At 35.0% G+C, this 19,956-nt stretch overlaps 1 protein-coding gene across 7 annotated transcripts in view; it reads left to right on the top strand.

The window, feature by feature from the left end:
* Positions 1 to 1,246: 1,246 nt before the first annotated feature.
* Positions 1,247 to 19,956, top strand: part of N4BP2L2 (NEDD4 binding protein 2 like 2) — a 62,277-nt gene continuing 43,567 nt past the window's right edge. For 3 of the 7 annotated variants that reach the window (XR_009559714.2, XM_030882542.3, XM_060287802.1), the window contains exons 1-6: positions 1,247 to 1,393; positions 3,066 to 4,321; positions 10,208 to 10,332; positions 14,063 to 14,151; positions 14,534 to 14,610; positions 17,242 to 17,385. Coding sequence is in view for 6 of the 7 variants with exons in the window: in XM_030882542.3 (XP_030738402.1) it covers positions 3,066 to 4,321; positions 10,208 to 10,332; positions 14,063 to 14,151; positions 14,534 to 14,610; positions 17,242 to 17,385 (1,691 nt within the window). In the remaining variant the exon portion in view is untranslated. Of the gene's footprint in view, positions 1,394 to 3,065; positions 4,322 to 10,207; positions 10,333 to 14,062; positions 14,152 to 14,533; positions 14,611 to 17,241; positions 17,386 to 19,809; positions 19,912 to 19,956 lie in introns of all 7 variants that reach the window. The other 4 variants (XM_060287799.2, XM_060287801.1, XM_030882540.3 and 1 more) reach the window with 4 other exon arrangements.

Below are 19,956 nucleotides of genomic sequence, written 5' to 3'. Positions count from 1 at the left end.
AGGATCATCAATGGAGGCAAAACCTTAGAGTTTGATTGGGAACAAGACAGCTTGGTCTCAAAGTATCTTTTCACAGATTGCTTATGAGTTGCAAGGGGGAAAACAAACAGCAGAGAAACTGGACAACACCTTGATCCGGTGATAAAAATCAATATCACCTTATAATGGACAGACAGACATCCTGTGCCTCCGGATGTAATATCCCGAGGAAGGACACAATTTCACTTATGTGGTTGTTTCCACCGATGATGGATAATTTGAATCTAATCACAAGGAAAGATCAAATAAAGGTCGATGAGAGAAATTGTATTTGAGGACGAGTCTTTCACTGTAAGGGGATGGATTGCTTTTGGTGAGCCCTCTTGGTCGTAAGGCTGTTAAGTAATCAAATGTAAATATTCCAGACTGTGGTTTTAACTATTATATTTATAAATTAAAACGCTATCGCAACGGGTTTATTTAAATACGTATAAAAAGATTAGCAGTTTCCCTTTCAGGGACAGGAAAGAATGCATGTGAAGGAGCGGGTCTAGAGAGAGTAGGAAGGAGGTGGGAAGAGGGAAGGGACCCTCAACTGAAGATTGCCAGTTGTTCGGTTTATAGTTATTTGTCATTTAACAAACACTTACAAAGCACTTATTTTTACCAATCGCTGTTCTATAGAAGCGCTTTTCACAAATCGACTTTTTTAATGGGAAAGCTCAGTAAACGGTCTTTACTTCCTTAAACAAAAGACAGCTCAGTAAACGGTCTTTACTTCCTTAAACAAAAGTGATTTTTCTCATAAGTACTCTTCTCTGTTATCAAGGCTCTGCTGCAGCGATTCTCTTCTTCGATAGAAAAACCTGAGCCTGCAATTACTGACTGGCATTTCATAGAAACGTCGGCAACCCTAGTTGACGAGACCAAATGTTAACTGCCCTTTAAAAAGACTTTAAAACATGCACTGAGAGCAGCTTATGTCTCTATTTGCGGAGCCAGGCACTCACAGTCTCTCTTCCTTCAGGGGTGGCCCTAAAGAGCAGGTCGCCACCTTTCTTAGCCGAAGTTGCTATTTCTAAACAACCTCCCGGCGCCAACCTAAGAACTAGTTCCGGTCTACGTTCGTGCTCCTTAGCGCTTGTGTCAAGCAATGGATTCTGGGAGAGGCTGAAGTTTCCAGGCCGGGTGTGAACGCCGGACTTCAATTCCCACAATGCCTGGCGAGAATCCGTAATTCCTGCCGGGGCAACCGGGAGGTGGCCGCCATCTTGCGTACGGAGGGCAGACTTGTAGCTCCGCTCTTGTGGCTCGGGCTTTCAGTCCCTCCCGGTCTCTGCTTTGGGCCGTGTCTCCGTGCTTCTTTCACCGTCTTTATTGAGAGGTAAAGGTCAATGCAGAACTGTGTTATAAGGTGAGTAGACATCCCATTTTCGGTGAGGTGGGGTTGTGGTGTTGACGTTTTCCGGTTTTTTCCTTCTTCCATTAGCGACTTGGGTTCTCCCCTGCGCTTGCCTGAACCTTTTCGTTTAGCCGTAAACGTAGAAGCCGGGAGTAAACCTTTCGGCCTCGGAGCTCTTTGGAATTCCTAGACAGAACCTGAACGTGTCTCCGTTGAGATAGAGAAATTGGGTGACGCGCTTTTGCCCGGGCTACCCTCTTTGGAGGTCAGGAGGCCTTAGGGTTCAGGTCGTGTATAGGCCTCTCTCTCTTAATGCAACCTCCTTTCTCTTCCTTGGGACTTTTCTGCCGTTTCTAATGAGGAAATGAGAAGGTGAGAGGCGGCCTGGGACGGGGCTGTTTCCGGGAGGACGGCGTTCTCTACAGGTGTATCTTCTTTCAGCCTCTCTAGGGCCTACCTGTGTCGTTCTGGTTCGTCGCTTTGCCCTTTCCTTTTGCTCTCGTGTTCGAGAAGGGGAGACCAGAGAGCGGGCGGAATGAAGTATTGACTAACAGAGGCTTTTGAATTGTACTCTTGAGGGTCCCCCCAAAAATTTCAAGGGAAGCAGAATTTATCGTCGAGATAGACCATCTGGAAAAGATGAGGGCTTTGGTTTGGGGAGTTGCCAGATTTAGTTTTTAAACATAATATGACATATTTCCGTCATTCGCAGTACAACTGAAGTTATTATTTTTTTCTTTAAAATTAACGTAATACACCCACTTGGAAACCACTTTTACACTACTCGTAAGAGTAGGGCCCATAAAGACTGACATTGAAGTTAATTTGACATTTGATTGCTAATGAGATGTGGTTGTCTGAGGTTTGCTAAGGACCTAGTGATTTTAAACAGGAAGACGTTTATGATGCAATTTATCACAACCAGTTTGGACATGTGTCACTTTGGTTGGCAGACTTACTCTCCCTTTTATTTTTTGAATTTATTTTTTATTATAAATAATTTATGTTTGGCTGCGTTGGGTCTTTGTTGCTGCGCTAGGGCTTTCTCTAGTTGTGGCGAGTGGGGGCTACTCTTCGTTGCGGTGCGCGGGTGCGCGGGCTTCTCATTGCGGTGGCTTCTCTTGTTGCGGAGCACGGGCTCGCGGAGCACGGGCTCTAGGCGCACGGGCTTCAGTAGTTGTGGCGCAGGGGCTTATGGCGCAGGGGCTTCGTTACTCCGCGGCATGTGGGATCTTCCCGGACCAGGGTTCGAACCCGTGTCCCCTGCATTGGCAGGTGGATTCTTAACCACTGCGCCACCAGGGAAGTCCTTACTGTCCCTTTTAATACACAGCTGTATGTCTATATCATCAAAATATATATTACTGATTCAGCTTTCTGAGCTTGCTTAAATTCTTGCTTACATCCTCTAAATTCAGAAATACATCATTTAGATTTAAAGATGAGATACATCTTTTTTTAAAAAAGGATGTTTGTTTACCTTCAATGAGACCCCTCCTTTAAATCATAATGTCATACCAATAGTAAGTGGCTATAAAGTTACAATTTTATAATTTTTGCATTTTGGGAAAATGTTATTAAATGCTTATATCAAATTAAGTTTATTTCCTGTTGTTTCTGAGGAAACTTTTGTTTAGTTTTTTTTAATATTAGCTGTTAATTCTGTGATTTATTTGCTCCTCAGATGCCTTATGGTGAAATTGAAGCTAAATCCATGGGACATGGGGAAGAACTAATAAGTGAACCACGCTATAAGAAATTGAAGTCTACTGAAGAGGCATATGTTTTCCCCCATCATGGTAATGCTAATTTTCACAGAAAGCAAAAGAAAACTGGAAATGATTGGGTCCCTGTGACCATCACTGATGTCAGAGGACGTAGTTATCCTCAGGAGGACAAAACCAAAGCTAGAAGTTTGCTGAAACCTGTGCATGATGAGATGCTTGGTAATAGACGAGATGTTATTAATTCTGTTGATTCACAAGTTTTACAGGATACACGTCCTCCATTGGTATCCACAGATGATGAGATATATAGCACAAGTAAAGCATTTATAGGACCCATTTACAAACCCCCTGAGAAAAAGAAATGTAATGAAAGGAGGAATCGAGCAGACACTATCAGTGGTATAGGTGGGAAAGGAGAACGAAAAGAGAAACAGAAATTTAATTATAAAAAATCAGAGATTGACAATGAATTATTCCAGTTTTACAAAGAAATTGAAGAGCTTGAAAATGAAAAAGGTGATTCAGAAAGCAGTTGTAAGGAACGTGAACCCTCTGAGGAACAACTCATTCCGTATTATCAGGGCCATAATAATCTGTTAAAATCTGAAGAAGAAAAGAGAAGAGATCTTACCAGTGCCCTTCAGTCATATTGGGGTTATCAGCAGTGCGTGGGGAATGAGCCAGGTAAATATCCTTATAATCGACAAGTAATACCTACCTTTTGTGACAGTTCATTTGCTTCCTTCAGGCCTGAGTGGCAATCAGTGCATTCTTTTTTAGTACCACAAGACCCTCATCTTTCCAGTTTTAACTATCACTTAAATATTCAAAGATTCAACGTTCCACCAAATCCATCACCAAATATTTTCCATGCCCAAGATGGCTTTCAGATGCAAAATGGATATTATGTAAATAGTTGTCATGTTAACTGGAATTGTTTGACTTTTGATCAGAACAATGGATATACTGACTGTAGTGACATTACCAGTAGTGACCATCCCTCTAGAAATGGCTACACTGTGCAAGATGAATATGCGAATAATGGTTTCTGTGAAACCAGTGAAGGATGCTGGAAAGCTCCTTCTGTGGACAAGCGTAATCGAACTGACAGGTTTATGAACCAGCATTTTCAAGAGGAAAAGTTAAATAAATTGCAGAAGTTACTTATTCTTTTAAGAGGTTTGCCTGGTTCTGGGAAAACAACATTGTCTCGGTAAGTAAAGGATACCAAGTGAATACTTGGTAATTTATTACTTAAAAATCATAAATGATAGTTGTAATCAATGGCAAATGCTTTTATGTTTCTAGTAAAAAATCTTTAATTTGTTATACTTGAAAATGGCATCTGATGGTAAATATTTTAAAAGATGTTTTCTGATAGAGGAAAGGAGAATTGGCATATATATTTATGTTAAGATTCTGCTAAGAGCTTTAAATATAGTTTCACCATGTAAAAGGACGGTGACGAAAGCAAATGCTATTTGAGAACTGTGCTGGCCTTCCCTTTTAAGTCAGCTATTCAGTAGGAGTTGAATTCATAGGTTGAAGACTTGGGCTTTGACTCAGTTATTTCACTTTGTGACCTTGGACAGGTTTTGCTGTTAATAATAATGAGTAATACTTATTTTTCTGGAATTATTGTGAGAAGCAAATGAGATAACCCAAGGAAGGGAATTTTGAGTGTGTTTTAAGAACTGTGCTGTGTTCATACCATTATTGACAAAGAAACTTTTTTTGGTTTCTTTAAGGAGTTTGAAATGAGCAATATCTGAATTAATGGAATTAGAACTGATGATGTTTTATCATGTGCCGAAATGTTTAAAATTCCTGTTTTTGTTTACATTTTAAAAACAATATTGATGCATTCCAGTACATTTGTGCAGTTGTGAAAAATAGCACAAAGAAAAACAATACAAATTCTTTGTAGTTTATGTAGGATGATTCAAGCTTTATGCTAGATAAGGAGAAAAAGGAAATTTATTTGATGTCTTTGGGTGAGGATAAAAAAGTCAAAGGAAAAAAAAAAACAAAGTCCAAGGAACCATTTTGTAAATGTTTTATATTTATTTGTAAGACACTCTGAATCACCTAAACAAAACTTCTTCAGAAGCAGGAAATCGGAGGAAGATTAAATTATGATGCAGACATTTCAAGCTAGATTGTAAGCTGTGATTTTGTAAATGAATTTGAATTTAAGTCTATGTATTTTGATTCCTTTGCAGTGAAGATTTTGTAGAGAAAATAAAATTTCAGTGCTTCTTTAGAAAGAATAGAAATTAAGAGTGAAGTTGTCTTACAAGCATGGGCATTCTTCTAGATTTAGAATATAATATCAGAGAAAAGAAAAGTTGAAATTTGGAAATCGGATGAAGAGATCTCCTAGCAAGGGCTTCTGGTACAGAATAAATGTAAGAAAGAATGATTAGATTCGGAACAACATATTGGAGTATGTTGAAACTAAAAGTGAATGAAGTGTGGTGGTAATTCAGTAAAATTTCAAGGAGACATAATTGTAGTGCGAAATGACAGAGGTGATTATATATAATATGTATCTTTATTTGAGGAATTAGGTTTAATAAGAATGGAAGTTATAGTCGCAACTACCATTTATGTTATCATTTACAACTTAGAGAGTACTTCCATATGTAACAGTGTTGTGAGATGAATTATAGTCTTTTCATTTTTTAGAAGGAATACAGGCTAATAAAAAGAATGAGTTCAGGTTAAAGGACTTGGGAGAAGTTACAAAAACTGCTAAGAGATCAAACTGGGGATGTAAATGGTAGTGTGTTTCTTATCTAATCCTTCAGTTTAATATCTATCACATGTGTAGCCGTATACCTGACTCCTGACTTTGAGTAGCTTGGTTAAAGAATAAAGAAGCAGGAGTCTCTCTTTAGGTCAGTACTTTTTTTGAATGAAGTAGAAATGGTTGTTTGGGATTGGTTATAAAGCCACATATTCTCTAGTGAGGAATGGTTTCATGTAGGATTTAGCTTTCCAAATGAGCTTTGAAAAAAGGAATAAAGATTGGGAGAATCAGAGTTGAACTGATTTGGGGCGTTAAAAGATAACATTGTTTAGTATTGCTATGTGGTAATGAGTTATAGGGGGTTAGATAAATTTCAGATTCTTTTGGGATAGTATTTAAGTCCCTTTCTTCCTTAATTTAGTCCTTACCTATCTTCATATCCTTCTGCGCTTGGACTAGTACCCTGCCGTCCATTGCAGGAGACGTAATACTTGTCCGTTCATTGTTCTCAGGATTCTACTTATTCAGAGGTTCTCTTAAATGCCTCCACTTTTGATGTTTTGGTTTCTCATCTCACCCCTCAGTTATCCTCCTTCTGAACTCATGTAGGATTTGCCTTTACCACTCTTTGCATGTAGCATAAGCTACACAAGACAGCATTATTTTTTTATTTATTGATAGCTGGACCAGGGTGGTATGCAAGTCCACTCAGTACGTCAGGAGGTAAAGGGTTCATGAAGTGTCAGTTTTACTCAGAATTATTTGGGAAAATCACTTCTTTTTTTTTTTTTAATTTATTTATTTTTGGCTGCTTTGGGGCTTTGTTGCACGTGGGCTTTTCTCTAGTTGGCGGCGAGTGGGGGCTACTCTTCGTTGCGGTGTGCGGGCTTCTCATTGTCGTGGCTTCTCTGGTTGCAGAGCATGGGCTCTAGGCACGCGGGCTTCAGTAGTTGTGGCACGCAGGCTCAGTAGTTCTGGCTTGCGGGCTCTAGAGCACAGGCTCAGTAGTTGTGGTGCACAGGCTTAGCTGCTCCGTGGCATGTGGGATATTCCCGGATCAGGGCTTGAACCCGTGTCTCCTGCATTGGCAGGCAGATTCTTAACCACTGCACCACCAGGGAAGCCAATCACTTCTATTTTTAAATGTACATGATATATTACAAAAATTTATATGGTTCTTAGAAATTAAAAAAAATAAAATATGAAAATTAACTGTAGTAGACCATTTGGGGGAATAGGGTTCTCAAAATGAGGTTTAAAGAATACAATTCACTTGTTCTTACTTAAGTGAAAGTTATAAGCACAGAGTGCATTAGTTTTCTATGGCTGTGTAACAAATTACCCTAAAACTGAGTTGTTAAAGCAACAGACATTTATTGTCTCACAGTTTCTGAAGGACAGGAATCTGGGTGCCTCTGGTTCAAGTCTCTAACAATGCTATGATCAAGATGTTGGCTAGGGCTGTGTTTTGGACTGAAAGCTTGTCTTGGGGAGGATCTGCATGGAATATCTCTCACAAGTTTTTTTTTTTTTTTTTTTAGATGTTGGGGGTAGGAGTTTATTAATTAATTAATTTATTTTTGGCTGTGTTGGGTCTTCATTTCTGTGCGAGGGCTTTCTCTAGTTGTGGCACACGGGGGCCACTCTTCATCGCCGTTCGCGGGCCTCTCACTGTCGCGGTCTCGCAGCCTCTCTTGTTGCGGAGCACAGGCTCCAGACGCGCAGGCTCAGTAATTGTGGCTCACGGGCCTAGTTGCTCCGCAGCATGTGGGACCCTCTCAGACCAGGGCTCGAACCCGTGTCCCCTGCATTGGCAGGCAGATTCTCAATCACTGCGCCGCCAGGGAAGCCCTCTCGCAAGTCTTGTTGACAAGACTCAGTTCCTTGTGAGCTGTTGGATTGAGGGCCTCAGTTCCTTGCTGTCTGTAGGCTGGAGAGTCCCTTCAGTTCTTTGCTACTTGGACCTCTCCCCATTCACAGTGTGAAGAGGGAAAGTGAGCCACTTCCTGCCCCCCTATAATCTAATCTTGGAAATGAAATTCCGTATCCTGTTAGTTGGAAGCTAGTTGCTGACTCAAACCCACACGCAAGGAGAGGGGATTATATAAGGGCGTGAATTCCAGGAGGCAGGGATCTTGTAAGCCATTGGTTTTGGCTCTCCCACCACTATTTATGTAATTCTGGTGGCCTGATTTCTGAAATTATTTTCTTTTCTGGATTTGTTTAATACCATATTGGCAAGGTTGTTGTGAGAATTCGATGCAGTCATAGATGTATATATATAAGATGCTTGGCACATACTAGGTCCTCAAAAAAGACAGCGATTTTGAAAAAATACAAATCAAGTGGCCAGTGGGACCACATCTGAATTTTTTATTAGATACTTGATTTTTCAAAGTTGTAAATTTTGATGTTCTGAGAATCCATTTTAGTACCTGTCTTAACTTGTGAGGGTTCTGATAGAATCTGACTATAAGAATTTTGAAAATACTAATATTCTTAAATAATTTATTTTTGGTTCAAATGGGTGGTATGACATCAGATATATCTAGATTGATACAGGTATTTTGGAGATAATTCAGGGAATTTTGAAAAGATGTGTGAGCAGTCTGGGAGGAAAAAAATTCTCCAAGCTAAAATTACTTGCTTTAATTATGATTTATATATTTAAGATATTCTTCATTGAGATTTACTCATGTTTGATGTTGACTTGGTTTAATGATGTAAATTGATTTACTGTCCCTTCCCTCCCCACTTTTTTTTTTATTTGGAAGAGGTTAAGGTTAAACATTTCTTGGATACAAAAGCTCCTGTGCTCTTGTAGTATGTTATTATTAACATCTGACAGATCACCTAAAAAGGTAATAGAACAGGAGAAAAAAGAAAAGAAACATAAGGTATTCAGGAAAGATGGTATCAGGTTTCTGGTATTGTTGAGTGTAACTAGGTATCATATGGTTGATGATAATCAAGATATTTTCAGGTGATTGAGCTTTGGTTTGGAATACTAATATTATGGCATTTTTATATTCTGGGTTATCTCTTATAAGCAAATAAGATGCCAAATGTGTTAGATGGTATATTTTGGGAAAATTGTGGCTGCTTAAAAAAGAAATCCAACTCCAGCCTCCCAAACAAGCAAACAAATAATTTAAACCATTTACTTTAATTTGGTTTGTTTGAAGTAATTTGAACTATAATTCTATGAGTGAAAATATATATTAAATTTTTAAACTTTTATATATGTGTTTTTATTGTTATTATAAAATATATACAATTTTATTATAACCTGAGGAAAGGAGAGATGTTTGTTATCTTAATAGTTGAAATCCTTCCTATTACCTTTTATTAGGAAGTATTCTTGGATCATCCCAGGACAGTATCATCCCTTCTACCACCTTCTACTCCCTTCCCCCTCTCAAAAAGAAATTATATTGGGCTGGCCAAAAAGTTCGTTTGGATTTTTTCCATAACATCTTATAACATCTTATGGAAAAACCCCAACGAACTTTTTGGCCAACCCCAATAGAATGATATGCAATTGCCTAATGGTTGAGGGAGGGGAGATAAATAACAAAATATTTTTGTTATTGTTGGATCTAAATTATTCTTACTGTCTTTTCCCTTTTCTCAGCACACCTCCAGTCTCTTTCATGAGTCACTGGTTATGGGAACACTTGTCAGTCTCTCTGTGCTTAGAAATTAAAGATGGTATCATATTGTGAGAACAAAGCGTGATTACCACTGACTTGTTCTGAGAGTGTATTCTTTAGCGTTTAGTAATTAATTTCACTTATTAATTTAATCTCTTAAAATTTTTAAATTTGATTTTACTCTGGAGGATCATAGGTTGTTTCACAGCATTAAACCTCAAGTTCCACTTTCAGGTCATAGATGTTTGTGCTTCATAGGAATGAGTTTATCAAAGCTGTCTTCAGTCAAATATAGTTTTCCTCAGGTAAATTGCTTGCTTAGGCTTACTTGTCTTTTAGGTTACCTGTTGCACTAAATTTAGACAATTTTAGACACCAAATACAAATTCACTAAAGTTAAATCATGGATAATAGTTGACATCATTTTGGGATTGAAGAGTGTTTTTAAAAGTTGCAATACAAAAGCCACTTTAAAAAGTTTTTATTACTGGCTATTACTATGTAGATTTAAGTGTGAAGTGATGTTTGAAATCTGAAAGCTTTTTTAAGGTTCAGCTCCTATGCTAGTCTATCTGCAGTATACTTATAAGTATGTACCAGAAATTCATTTAATAACCTTTCCTTTGTGGCTTATTTCTGACGGTTATAGATTTTATATTGTAAATGGCACCTTTATGATTTCTTTTATTAACAGAATTCTGCTTGGTCAGAGTCGTGATGGCATTGTGTTCAGCACTGATGACTATTTCCACCATCAAGATGGGTACAGGTATAATGTTAATCAACTTGGTGATGCCCATGACTGGAACCAGAACAGAGGTTTGTTTTGGGCCAAGTCTCCCGGGATAGAATATTTGACTAGGAGTCAGAATACCTGAATTTTTATTCTCAACTTTTTACTTTTACCAGCTGGATGACTTTGACAAGCCATTGAAAGAGCTTTGAGACCCAGTTTTTCATCTATTAGAAGCAGTGATAATTATACTTGCCCTACTTGATTGAGATTGTGAAAATCAGAGAATGTGGTTAGAATATTTTTTTAACTGTAAATAGTGTATATAAACTGTTACAATAGAGGTATAGGATATTTTGATAGACTTTATTTTATACCTAATGAAAAAATTCAGAAAACTCTTGATACTTTTGTTACGTATTCCCAAAAGTTATTTCCTTGAGTAATGCTAATGTTTTCTAAGGCTTAATATTAATGCCCGTGAATATTAAAAGTTTTTTTCATTGATGTCACTCTACAAAAAATTTACTTAATACATTTTTTAGAGGTATATGGGTCACTTTATTTTCATTTTGGAATAGTAGTTCTTTCTTAACCTTGGCTGCACATTTGAATCACTTGGGGACCTTTTAAAAAAAGTTATGCCTGAGTCTTAGCCTCAGAGATTCTGGTTTAGTTGATTTGGAGTGGATCTAAACATCGGTATTTTTTTGAAAGTTATCTATATATTCTAATGTTGCAGTCAGGATTGAAAACTATTGATCTAGAACTATGTAAGTACATGCTTATGCTATAATCTATAATTTCTTTTTTAAAAGAAATTAAAAATGCATTGATGATGAAACATTATTTAAACCTAGAATAGAGAGATTATATTGAAGCCCACACACCCATCACTCAGAATTATTATCACTTATCAAGATATTGCTATATTTGCTTCAACCCTTTTGCTTTCACTCCGCCCTCCTTTTTTAATTTGCTGAAGTATTTTTTTAAAGCAAATTCTAGACATCATACTTCACACATTTCAAGTAAATCTTCTTACTTAATTGCAGTGCCATTATCACACCTAAAAAACAAAACAAAACCCAATTCCTTGACATCATGTAATATAGTCTGTAATCAGATTTCCCCTATTGTCTTAAATATTTCTTTACAGTTGTTTTAATCAGGATCTAAACAAGGTCTTTGTAGTACATTTGGCTTTATGATTCTTTTAATTAAGTTAATCTATAGCAGTTTTCCCTCTTTTTGCTCTCCTACCATTAACTTATTGCAGAAACTTGGTTGGTGGTTCTGTAGAGTGTCCCATAGCCTATGGTTGTCGGTTTGCTTCCTTGTGGTAATCATTTAACTTGTAGGATTTATTAGGTTCAACCTATTTTTTTTTTTTTTTAAGTAAATGGTTGTCCCATTTTTAGTGATGGTAAGATCAGTAGCTTCAAAGGGACAGCCTAAGCCCTGATTTATTCAACAATGAATTGTTTCCTTAATCAGTTATTTCATTAAAGTTTGCAAAATGGTGATTTTCTAGGACTTTCATTCTTTCTGTGTTTAGTAGCTAGAATTCTTCTGTAATGAAGAACTTCCTCTTGCCTAGAACTAGCAACTAAGGTTACCCTGAAGTACAGTATATACAGGAAAAACAGAATAAATGCTTTTCTTTCTTAATTGTCAATTTTCAGAGTAAGGAATTTCATTGAGGATGCTTTTGAGTAAAAAGTTTAAATGTCAGATAAGTTTGATTATAAGATTATTTCCTACTATTGGTTCTAGGATTTCTCCAAATAGAGAGTAGCATAAATTTAAAGAGAGTAGCATAATATTTTAAAATATTACTTCTTTTTGAATTTTTAAAATGCTGCAGCATTACTGCCCAAATCCAATAATGATGATGTTACAGTTCCAAAAAGTGCTTGGAGTTATTGGCCCAGAGTTAAGGGGAGTAGAAGTAGGTGATTAAGTGGAATGAGCCAGTATACCTTTGGTGAACTGGGAAGTTTGTTTCTGTGAAACATTTTTTTCTTTTTGCAATACTAGTTTAGAATATTTCATTAAAATGTTCGTGCCATGTGAATTCTACTTGCTGAACATATTGGTGTGTAGATAAACTACTGGTTTATAAACTACTGGTTTTATTAGTATAAATAGGGGCTTTTTCAAGGTAATTTTTAACCTTTTTCAAAGCAATAATAACTAGCAGTCATTAGACATTTTGAAAATTATGAGCATTACATTTAATTTAGGGCAAAATTTCTCTTTTCTACAAATATTTATTGAATACTTTTAAGTGCCAGGCATTATTCAGGGAATATGTATCTGCCTCATGTTTATTAGAAGGATCTAAATTGATCTTTAACTGCTTATAAGTTAAAAATATCTCCAAGGTGTCATTTTTCTCTTTCTTAGAGTATGGTGTTTAATTTGTTTAAGAAAATGACTCTCTTTATTTGAGTAGTCAAACATTGTTTACTTAGGCGCTCTATTCTCCTGGAGTGCACTGGAATGTGGTATTGGGTGTTGATTATTCATGGAAAGAGAATAATCTCCCCATTCCTGCAAATCAGAGATTTATTTGGTGAATAAGCTCCTCTTGTAGATAAGCTCCTCTTGTAGAACATAACTCCTTGGAGGTGTAAGCCTGTCAGAGATTAGGAAAATTAATACTTTTTTTAAAAATGAAAGTTTTGATCATTGTTTGGGGATGGAGCAGTGGGAGTTGATAGCATCTTGGTATCCTATTTATGACTTAGATTCTAAATGTAGTATTTAGAGACATCTTCTCCGAAATAGATATTCCACCATAGTCATTACTTCTTAACTAACGTTTAGAATTTTGTTTGCCCTTCGACATCTATGTAAGTGTTTTCATTGTGTAGAACTTAGTGGTTTGAATTCTAAATCCCAGCAAAACTTACATATCATTGCATTTTGCCTCAGCCTTTTAAATTTTATAGTGGGTTAATTATCTTGCCTGTTTACACTTAAGAGGTACACACATTCCTGTCATTATGAGTGGCTCACTGTGGCACTAATTCTCACCTTATGTGGGAAGAGATGGCATAGGGAGAGGGAGATATGGTTTGGAACAGTTCCATTGTAGCTCAACTCCTAATTTCAGAATCATAGTCCTAAGAAATATCCAGTCAGTTGAACTGTGGTATTTAGGTACTTGGTATATAAGTAATGACAAATCCATAGCACTTTTTTTTTTTTAAACTTAAGTCTGTCTTACTTCAAAAGCATTATTTGTAATTATAGAACATTGGAAAATAAAGATAAGCATAAAATGCATATATTCCCAACACCTACAGAAGACAACTTTTGGTGTCTTAGTAACTCTTCCCACATCTTTATATTTTGACCAAGATCAGACTTACATGTTATCTTATAAATTGCCATTTTCTTTTAACAGTCTCCATCTTCCCATGTCAATAAATGTTTTCCTCTTTTCATACTCAGACCATATTCAAATGTAACTTGTTCCTACATTTTCTGTAAATGAAAGCTCTAGACTGAAGTCTTTATTAGCTGTTAAGTTCAACAAAATATTTACCCTAAAATGTCCTTTACAGCTAGTTTGTCAAAACCAGCGTCTGGTCTGGAGAATATACATTGCATGTGTTTATGTCTCTTAATTCCATTTAATATAGCAGAGTGCTTTTATTTTCATGGCTCTAACTCAAAAGATTACACGGTTTTGGTTTTAAGTACAGGGATGTAGGAAATATCTTAATGTTTAAATTTTATTTTGTGTATTTTTATCTAATAGTTCTGTTTTTTGCTTTTGTTTTTTAAATTTATTTTTTATTTCAGCAAAACAAGCTATCAATCAGGGGAGATCTCCAGTTATAATAGACAACACTAATACACAAGCTTGGGAAATGAAACCATATGTGGAAATGGTAAATATGAGATATGAGAGAGTTTTTATATTATCAATTTTTTCATATTCTGAAATTTTGGTTACATTGATCTTTATTACTAAAACAGTTGTCCTTGTTCTCTGAAGAGGTGTGTTCATTTGCTTAGTTTTTTTAAAAATTGGGAATGGTGCTTATTAAGCAATATGTTTATCTTGTGAGTTTTGCCTGGACTTGAGGATAGTAATTGGAATTTGTCCATTAAGTGGTCTTAAAATATTTATAAACTGTATTATTTTAAAAGTAAAACTTTTCTTGGTTGAGCAAATTTAGAAGTATTGTCTAAGTGAAATTTATATCTGTCTGCCATCTTTTTACTTTAAGACGTATTCCCTGGGTTTTTGTTTTCTTTTCTTTTGTGTAGGCCATAGGAAAAGGATACAGAGTAGAGTTTCATGAACCTGAAACTTGGTGGAAATTTGATCCTGAAGAATTAGAAAAGTAAGGCACTCAAAAAATTTGTAATCCCTTATCTTTTTTTTCTTTTTTTTCTCCTTTACATGGTCAATTTCTTTACTAGATTTTGCTTGTTATATCTTTGGTACCTGTGAATAGGGACTACTACTACTCACTTTCTGTTAAGAGGAACATTGACTTAAATGCAAGGTGTTTGAGGATCTTTGCACTGTTAAATTTCATTAAATATTTCTTGTTAAGTGTGTTTGTTATTTTTCTTACGTGAATTTCCGCATTGTTTCCCAATTTGTTGAATGCTAATGGAGATCCGGAAAACTGAGAGAAAAGTTAGGACTTTTCCCTCTGCTTTTTAGCTAGGCCACTTCTCTGCATTGCCTTTCCAACTTCATCTCCTTCCCATTTTAGATCCCATCACCCTTTCACCTGGTGCTTTTATCTCTCCCCTTTTCCCATCTTTACTGCTACTGATCCATTATCCCATACCCAAGATTCTGGGAATCAATGTGTTTTGGAATTCAGATTTTTTTTTTTTTTTAAATTTTAGAAAGGAAGTATATAGTGCATATACCTAATTGTAACACTCCTAGCAGAGTTTGGGGCAGTATGGTATATAATCAGACATCTTAATATTTCTGCAGCAGATCACGAATGGTCAGTCTAAGTAGAAAGGAAAGATTCTACATTGTTTAATGTTAATTCTGAGTAGATCATGCTGCCAAATGAGTACAGGTGTGGTTAGACTTTGCTGCTACATGAGTCAACAGAAAACTGAATTTTCAGAGCATTTTAGATTTCAGGATTTGTGGTGAGAGATGGTGGACTTGTATTACATTCAACCCTGCTCTTCCATTTGTCTTTACCTTCATCCCTTTCCCCTAGTTTTCCTGACTATGACTCGTTTTTCTTTCTTCATTTTCACTCGGACACAACCCCCTTTTGGAAACAACTTTAAGATGTAATTCACATACCTTACAATTTACCCATTAAAAGTGTACAATTCAGTGGTTTTCAGTGTATTCACAGAGTTGTATGACCATCACCTCTCTTTGTAAAACCATTTTTTCTTCCCACCTCAGTTTGCCCTCTTCTAGCTTAAAACTGTTATTCTGTGTATGGTGTTCAACTAATTTAATTCTTCCCCCTTGCCTTTCATTCCTTTTGTACCTTTGAATTTTTATTCCTTTGGTTACCTTTCTTTCCCTTTCTGACTTGCATGCCAAATCAAATATATGAAGAGTTAAACTGATAAATATTATTAATATCTGGTATTGTTTGCCTGCCTCTGTGTATATTGCACCTCAGGTAGAAGAGAGTTTAAAAACTAAACATATTTGGGTTATGCTGAATAAATGAATTATTGAAATTGTTATACAGTTAGGCTTTATTTACATTTGAGACTCTTGAAATGTATTACAATTCTTAATATAAATTAACTTTACAAAATAAAGTAAGTTTAACTGATATCTAGTATAGTTTGACAGATTTTTTTGGTAAAGAATTGGTTGAATCATCAATTTTGACTTCTTGTGGGTTTCTATAGCTTGGCCAATTTCAACCTTGACCTCAGATCTCTCTTTTTCTCTCTCTTTTTTATTTTTCAATCTTCTATTTTTTCTCTCTCTTGCTTTCTCTTCTCATGTTTAACCTAAACATCAGTAGTTTTGAAATCTAAACATTTCTTTTATGTCTTTTTTCTGGAAAAATGAGTTAGTTTTAGTAAATCTAGAACTATAACATTAAATATAAAATATGTTCTGTGTGTTTTGCCATGTCCAAGTCAAGTTACGGAAAACTACAAGTATAGAATACATTGTAAAAATTTCTTTGAGGGTCAAGAATAATTTTTAAACCACTTTTTGTTATCATAATTAAACTCACAGAAAAGTACATAAAATATAAATATGTAGCTTAACAAATTTCTTATAAAACAGATATTCATTTAACCATTACCCGTGTCATGAGAGCATTACCCACTTTAGAAGTTTTATGAGTTCCTTTTCCCAGTAACAATTTCGTAATTCCCTGGTAATTACTTACTTGCTTTTCCTTAAAGCTTTTTTTTCTTTTAAATATCCTTTGCTTTAGCATCATGGTTTAATTTTTTCTCAAACTTTATATAAATAGAATTACAGTATATATTCATTATATCTAGTTTCTTTCACTCAACATTACGTTTGTGAGATATGTACAAATTGTATCTGTAATAATATAGTTTGGTATCAATAATAATTTTTTTTTAATAACGCAAGTGTGCTAAAATAACTTTTAAAAGTGATATATATTTTATATTTATTTTTGTCAGTCCTGGAAGCCCACTCAATTCTTCTATAATTTTCAAAACAGTATCTCATAATTTTTTACTCTTGTTTAAAAAGAGCGGAAGATTAACTCAGTGGTTCTGTGAATCAGTAGTTAGTTCTGTGTGAAGAAGGTGTAATTAGTTAACATTTTGCTGTGATTTATGGTATCTTTAAGCTTTTTTAAGATATTGTTTAAACCTGAGAGAGCCTTTTTTTTTAATGTGAGGTGTATCTTCTGGTATTTATTTGCAAAATGTAATTTGAAATCTGTACTCTATTACTCTAAAACAGTTTAATCTCTAAGCCTGTACATTCTAAAAGAAAAAAGAATTAAAATCCTTTTCTTTTTTGGTAGGAGGAATAAACATGGTGTTTCTCGAAAGAAGATTGCTCAGATGTTGGATCGTTATGAATATCAAATGTCCATCTCTATTGTAATGAATTCAGTGGAACCGCCACACAAAAGCACACAAAGACCTCCTTCACAGGGGAGACAGAGGTGGGGAGGCTCTCTAGGCTCACATAATGAAGTCTGTGTTACAAATAATCATTAAGTTGGTTATTTTCAGCTAACGCATTTGTTGCGTGCCCTTGAAAAAAAAATTAGAGAGCCTGTCTTGAAGTTTAAGTAGTTTCAAATTTAAAAAAAGACTACTTTGCCTCACAAAAGATGTTCCCAGCAAGTTGTTTAAATTCTAAAGTGTAAATAAAAATTATATAAAATTGTATTTTAAATGTTTTTATAATCTTTTGTTGTAATACCTTTGTTTATTATGAAGATACCTGAGTAGAGTGGGTAGGAACCAGAATGTTTTTCTATAATTGAATTTTAAACTAATTTTATCTTTTGTAGATAATGTCAGACAGTTTTATAGTTCATACCGAAATTCAACTTTTCATAAAACTTTAGTATTTTTCCTTGACTATCTTAAATATATAAGAAATACTAGTTATAGGCACCTTAGTTGATTCCTCTATTCATTATACAGGTAAAATTATGTTTCTGCAAATTCATCTGTGTGAAAAAGTATTTCTAAGCTATAACTAGCATATCCCTTCTTTAAAACAAAATTCTCTATCAAATACCACACAGTAAGTGTATCAGTCACCTGGGGTGTTTTCTCCGTAATATACGTTTTCATCACCCTTCTTCTTAAGCCATCTCCTATCTCCCCAAACCCCTGATTCTGGAATGCATAAACAGGGCAATCACTATATAGTTTGCAAAAGCTCTTCAGGCTGTTTTGATAGTATATCACTTTTCTCTATTTAAATTAACACAGTGTAATTCTAATATAAAAAATATTCTAGACAGTTCCTTAGCATTAGTTGTAGGAAGATGTGTCCCATAGGATATTTTACTTCTCCAGGTTTTAGTTTTTCTGTAGAGACAACTGTGTATCTCACTGGATAGTTTTTGTTGGATTGTGTTCTATCACTTAAAATTTTTAAATTGAGATGGGATTCATTTCAGAGATCTTGCAGTTCATCCTAACTTTGCTTTGATTTATCCATTTTTAGGAAAAAATGGAGCTAATTACAACTACTTTTAAAAATTTTTATGTTTTACATGATAATAGTTTGTCCTTTAAGTTTTCTTTCTCCTAAACCAGCCCATTCCTAATCCCATAATCTTTCTTTTTTTTTCTTTAATTTTTATTTTATGTCAGAGTATAGTTGATTAACAATGATGTGTTAGTTACAGGTGTAGAGCAAAGTGGTGAATCCCATAATCTTTCTTCCAATGTTGTTTTGAAACCTTTGGTGTTTTTTCAGCTGTAAATGTTCTCTCACATCTTTATATTACTTTTTAACTAATATTAAATTATTAAGTGATATTAAGTTGTAAGACTCAAAGCTAAATATTAGTACACAGCAAGGTCTTTATTGCATTACCTTTAGTGAGATAAGAATATGATTTCTATTTATTTGTACTAACAGTGCTGTTTACATTTAAATGGGTATTACCATGCTTTATTTTGTGTAACACATATGTATGTTTGTATATATTTGTTCATCCTAACTAAATATGATGTAGTAGGAATATGCTAACTCATGTTTGTGTGTCAATGTATATATATTTATTTATATCAATACATACACACATTTCCATTATTCACTATTTTCATATATTTTTTTGTTTCAGAGTAGTACTTCTTAGTATTTGGGCTTGCTTTTCCCAGCATTTTATTATGTAAATTGACATTTTGAAATAGTAAAGGATTTAATTTTGTGACAGGTAGGTATATACTGTGTGTCCCTTTCCCTTTGTCCTTATAAAACTTTACTCAGAAATAATAGTACTGTAAATCTGTAGTATTTGAACAGTAGCCAGTTTATTTCGAGGATGTAGAGAATTGCCTTCGGAAGATACAGATTATGAGGAAACATGTTCATGATAGTAAGTCTAAAATAAATTTCCAGATTTTATTACAGATTCAACTTATCCCCTAGTACTTCTGAATAGTAAATAATCATGCAGAGATTGTTAATCATTGCTGATTATTTTTAAAAATTATAAATGTTTATTGAGGCAGGGAAATTAACATTCTGGAAGACTTTTTTTTTTTCTTTTTTTGCCGCACTGTGTGGCATGTGGGATCTCAGTTCCCTGATCAGGGATTGAACCCGTGCCCCCTGCCTTGGAAGCATGGAGTCTTAACCAGTGGATCACCAGGGAAGTCCCTAATGTTTTTTTTAAGACAAAATAAATTAAAAGTTCCCCCAAGTATTGTGGCTAATTTTATTGTATTTTTTGAACAATAACAGAATAGAGGAATGAATATGCAATAAAAGATACCAGAATCACTATTATAAGTCATTGCTTGATGTTAAAAATCTGAAAAAATATGAAATTTACCAAGTCAGGATTTTTCATCAAAATTTTTTCTTCTATTCAGATATATTCTTTTTTTAAATTTAGGTATATTCTTAATGGAATAGTTCCCCCAGCTGCTACCTGCCATTCTGAGTTGGTCTCCATCACAAAGAATAAAATGGGCATTACTCATCATATTCAACTAAGGTGAACATTTTAGTTAAACAGAATATATTGATAGCTTCTAGTTTG

The sequence above is a fragment of the Globicephala melas genome, chromosome 18 (genome assembly GCF_963455315.2).
Source record: "Globicephala melas chromosome 18, mGloMel1.2, whole genome shotgun sequence".
Lineage (NCBI taxonomy): Eukaryota > Metazoa > Chordata > Mammalia > Artiodactyla > Delphinidae > Globicephala > Globicephala melas.
This window is presented reverse-complemented; position numbering and strand designations above follow the sequence as displayed.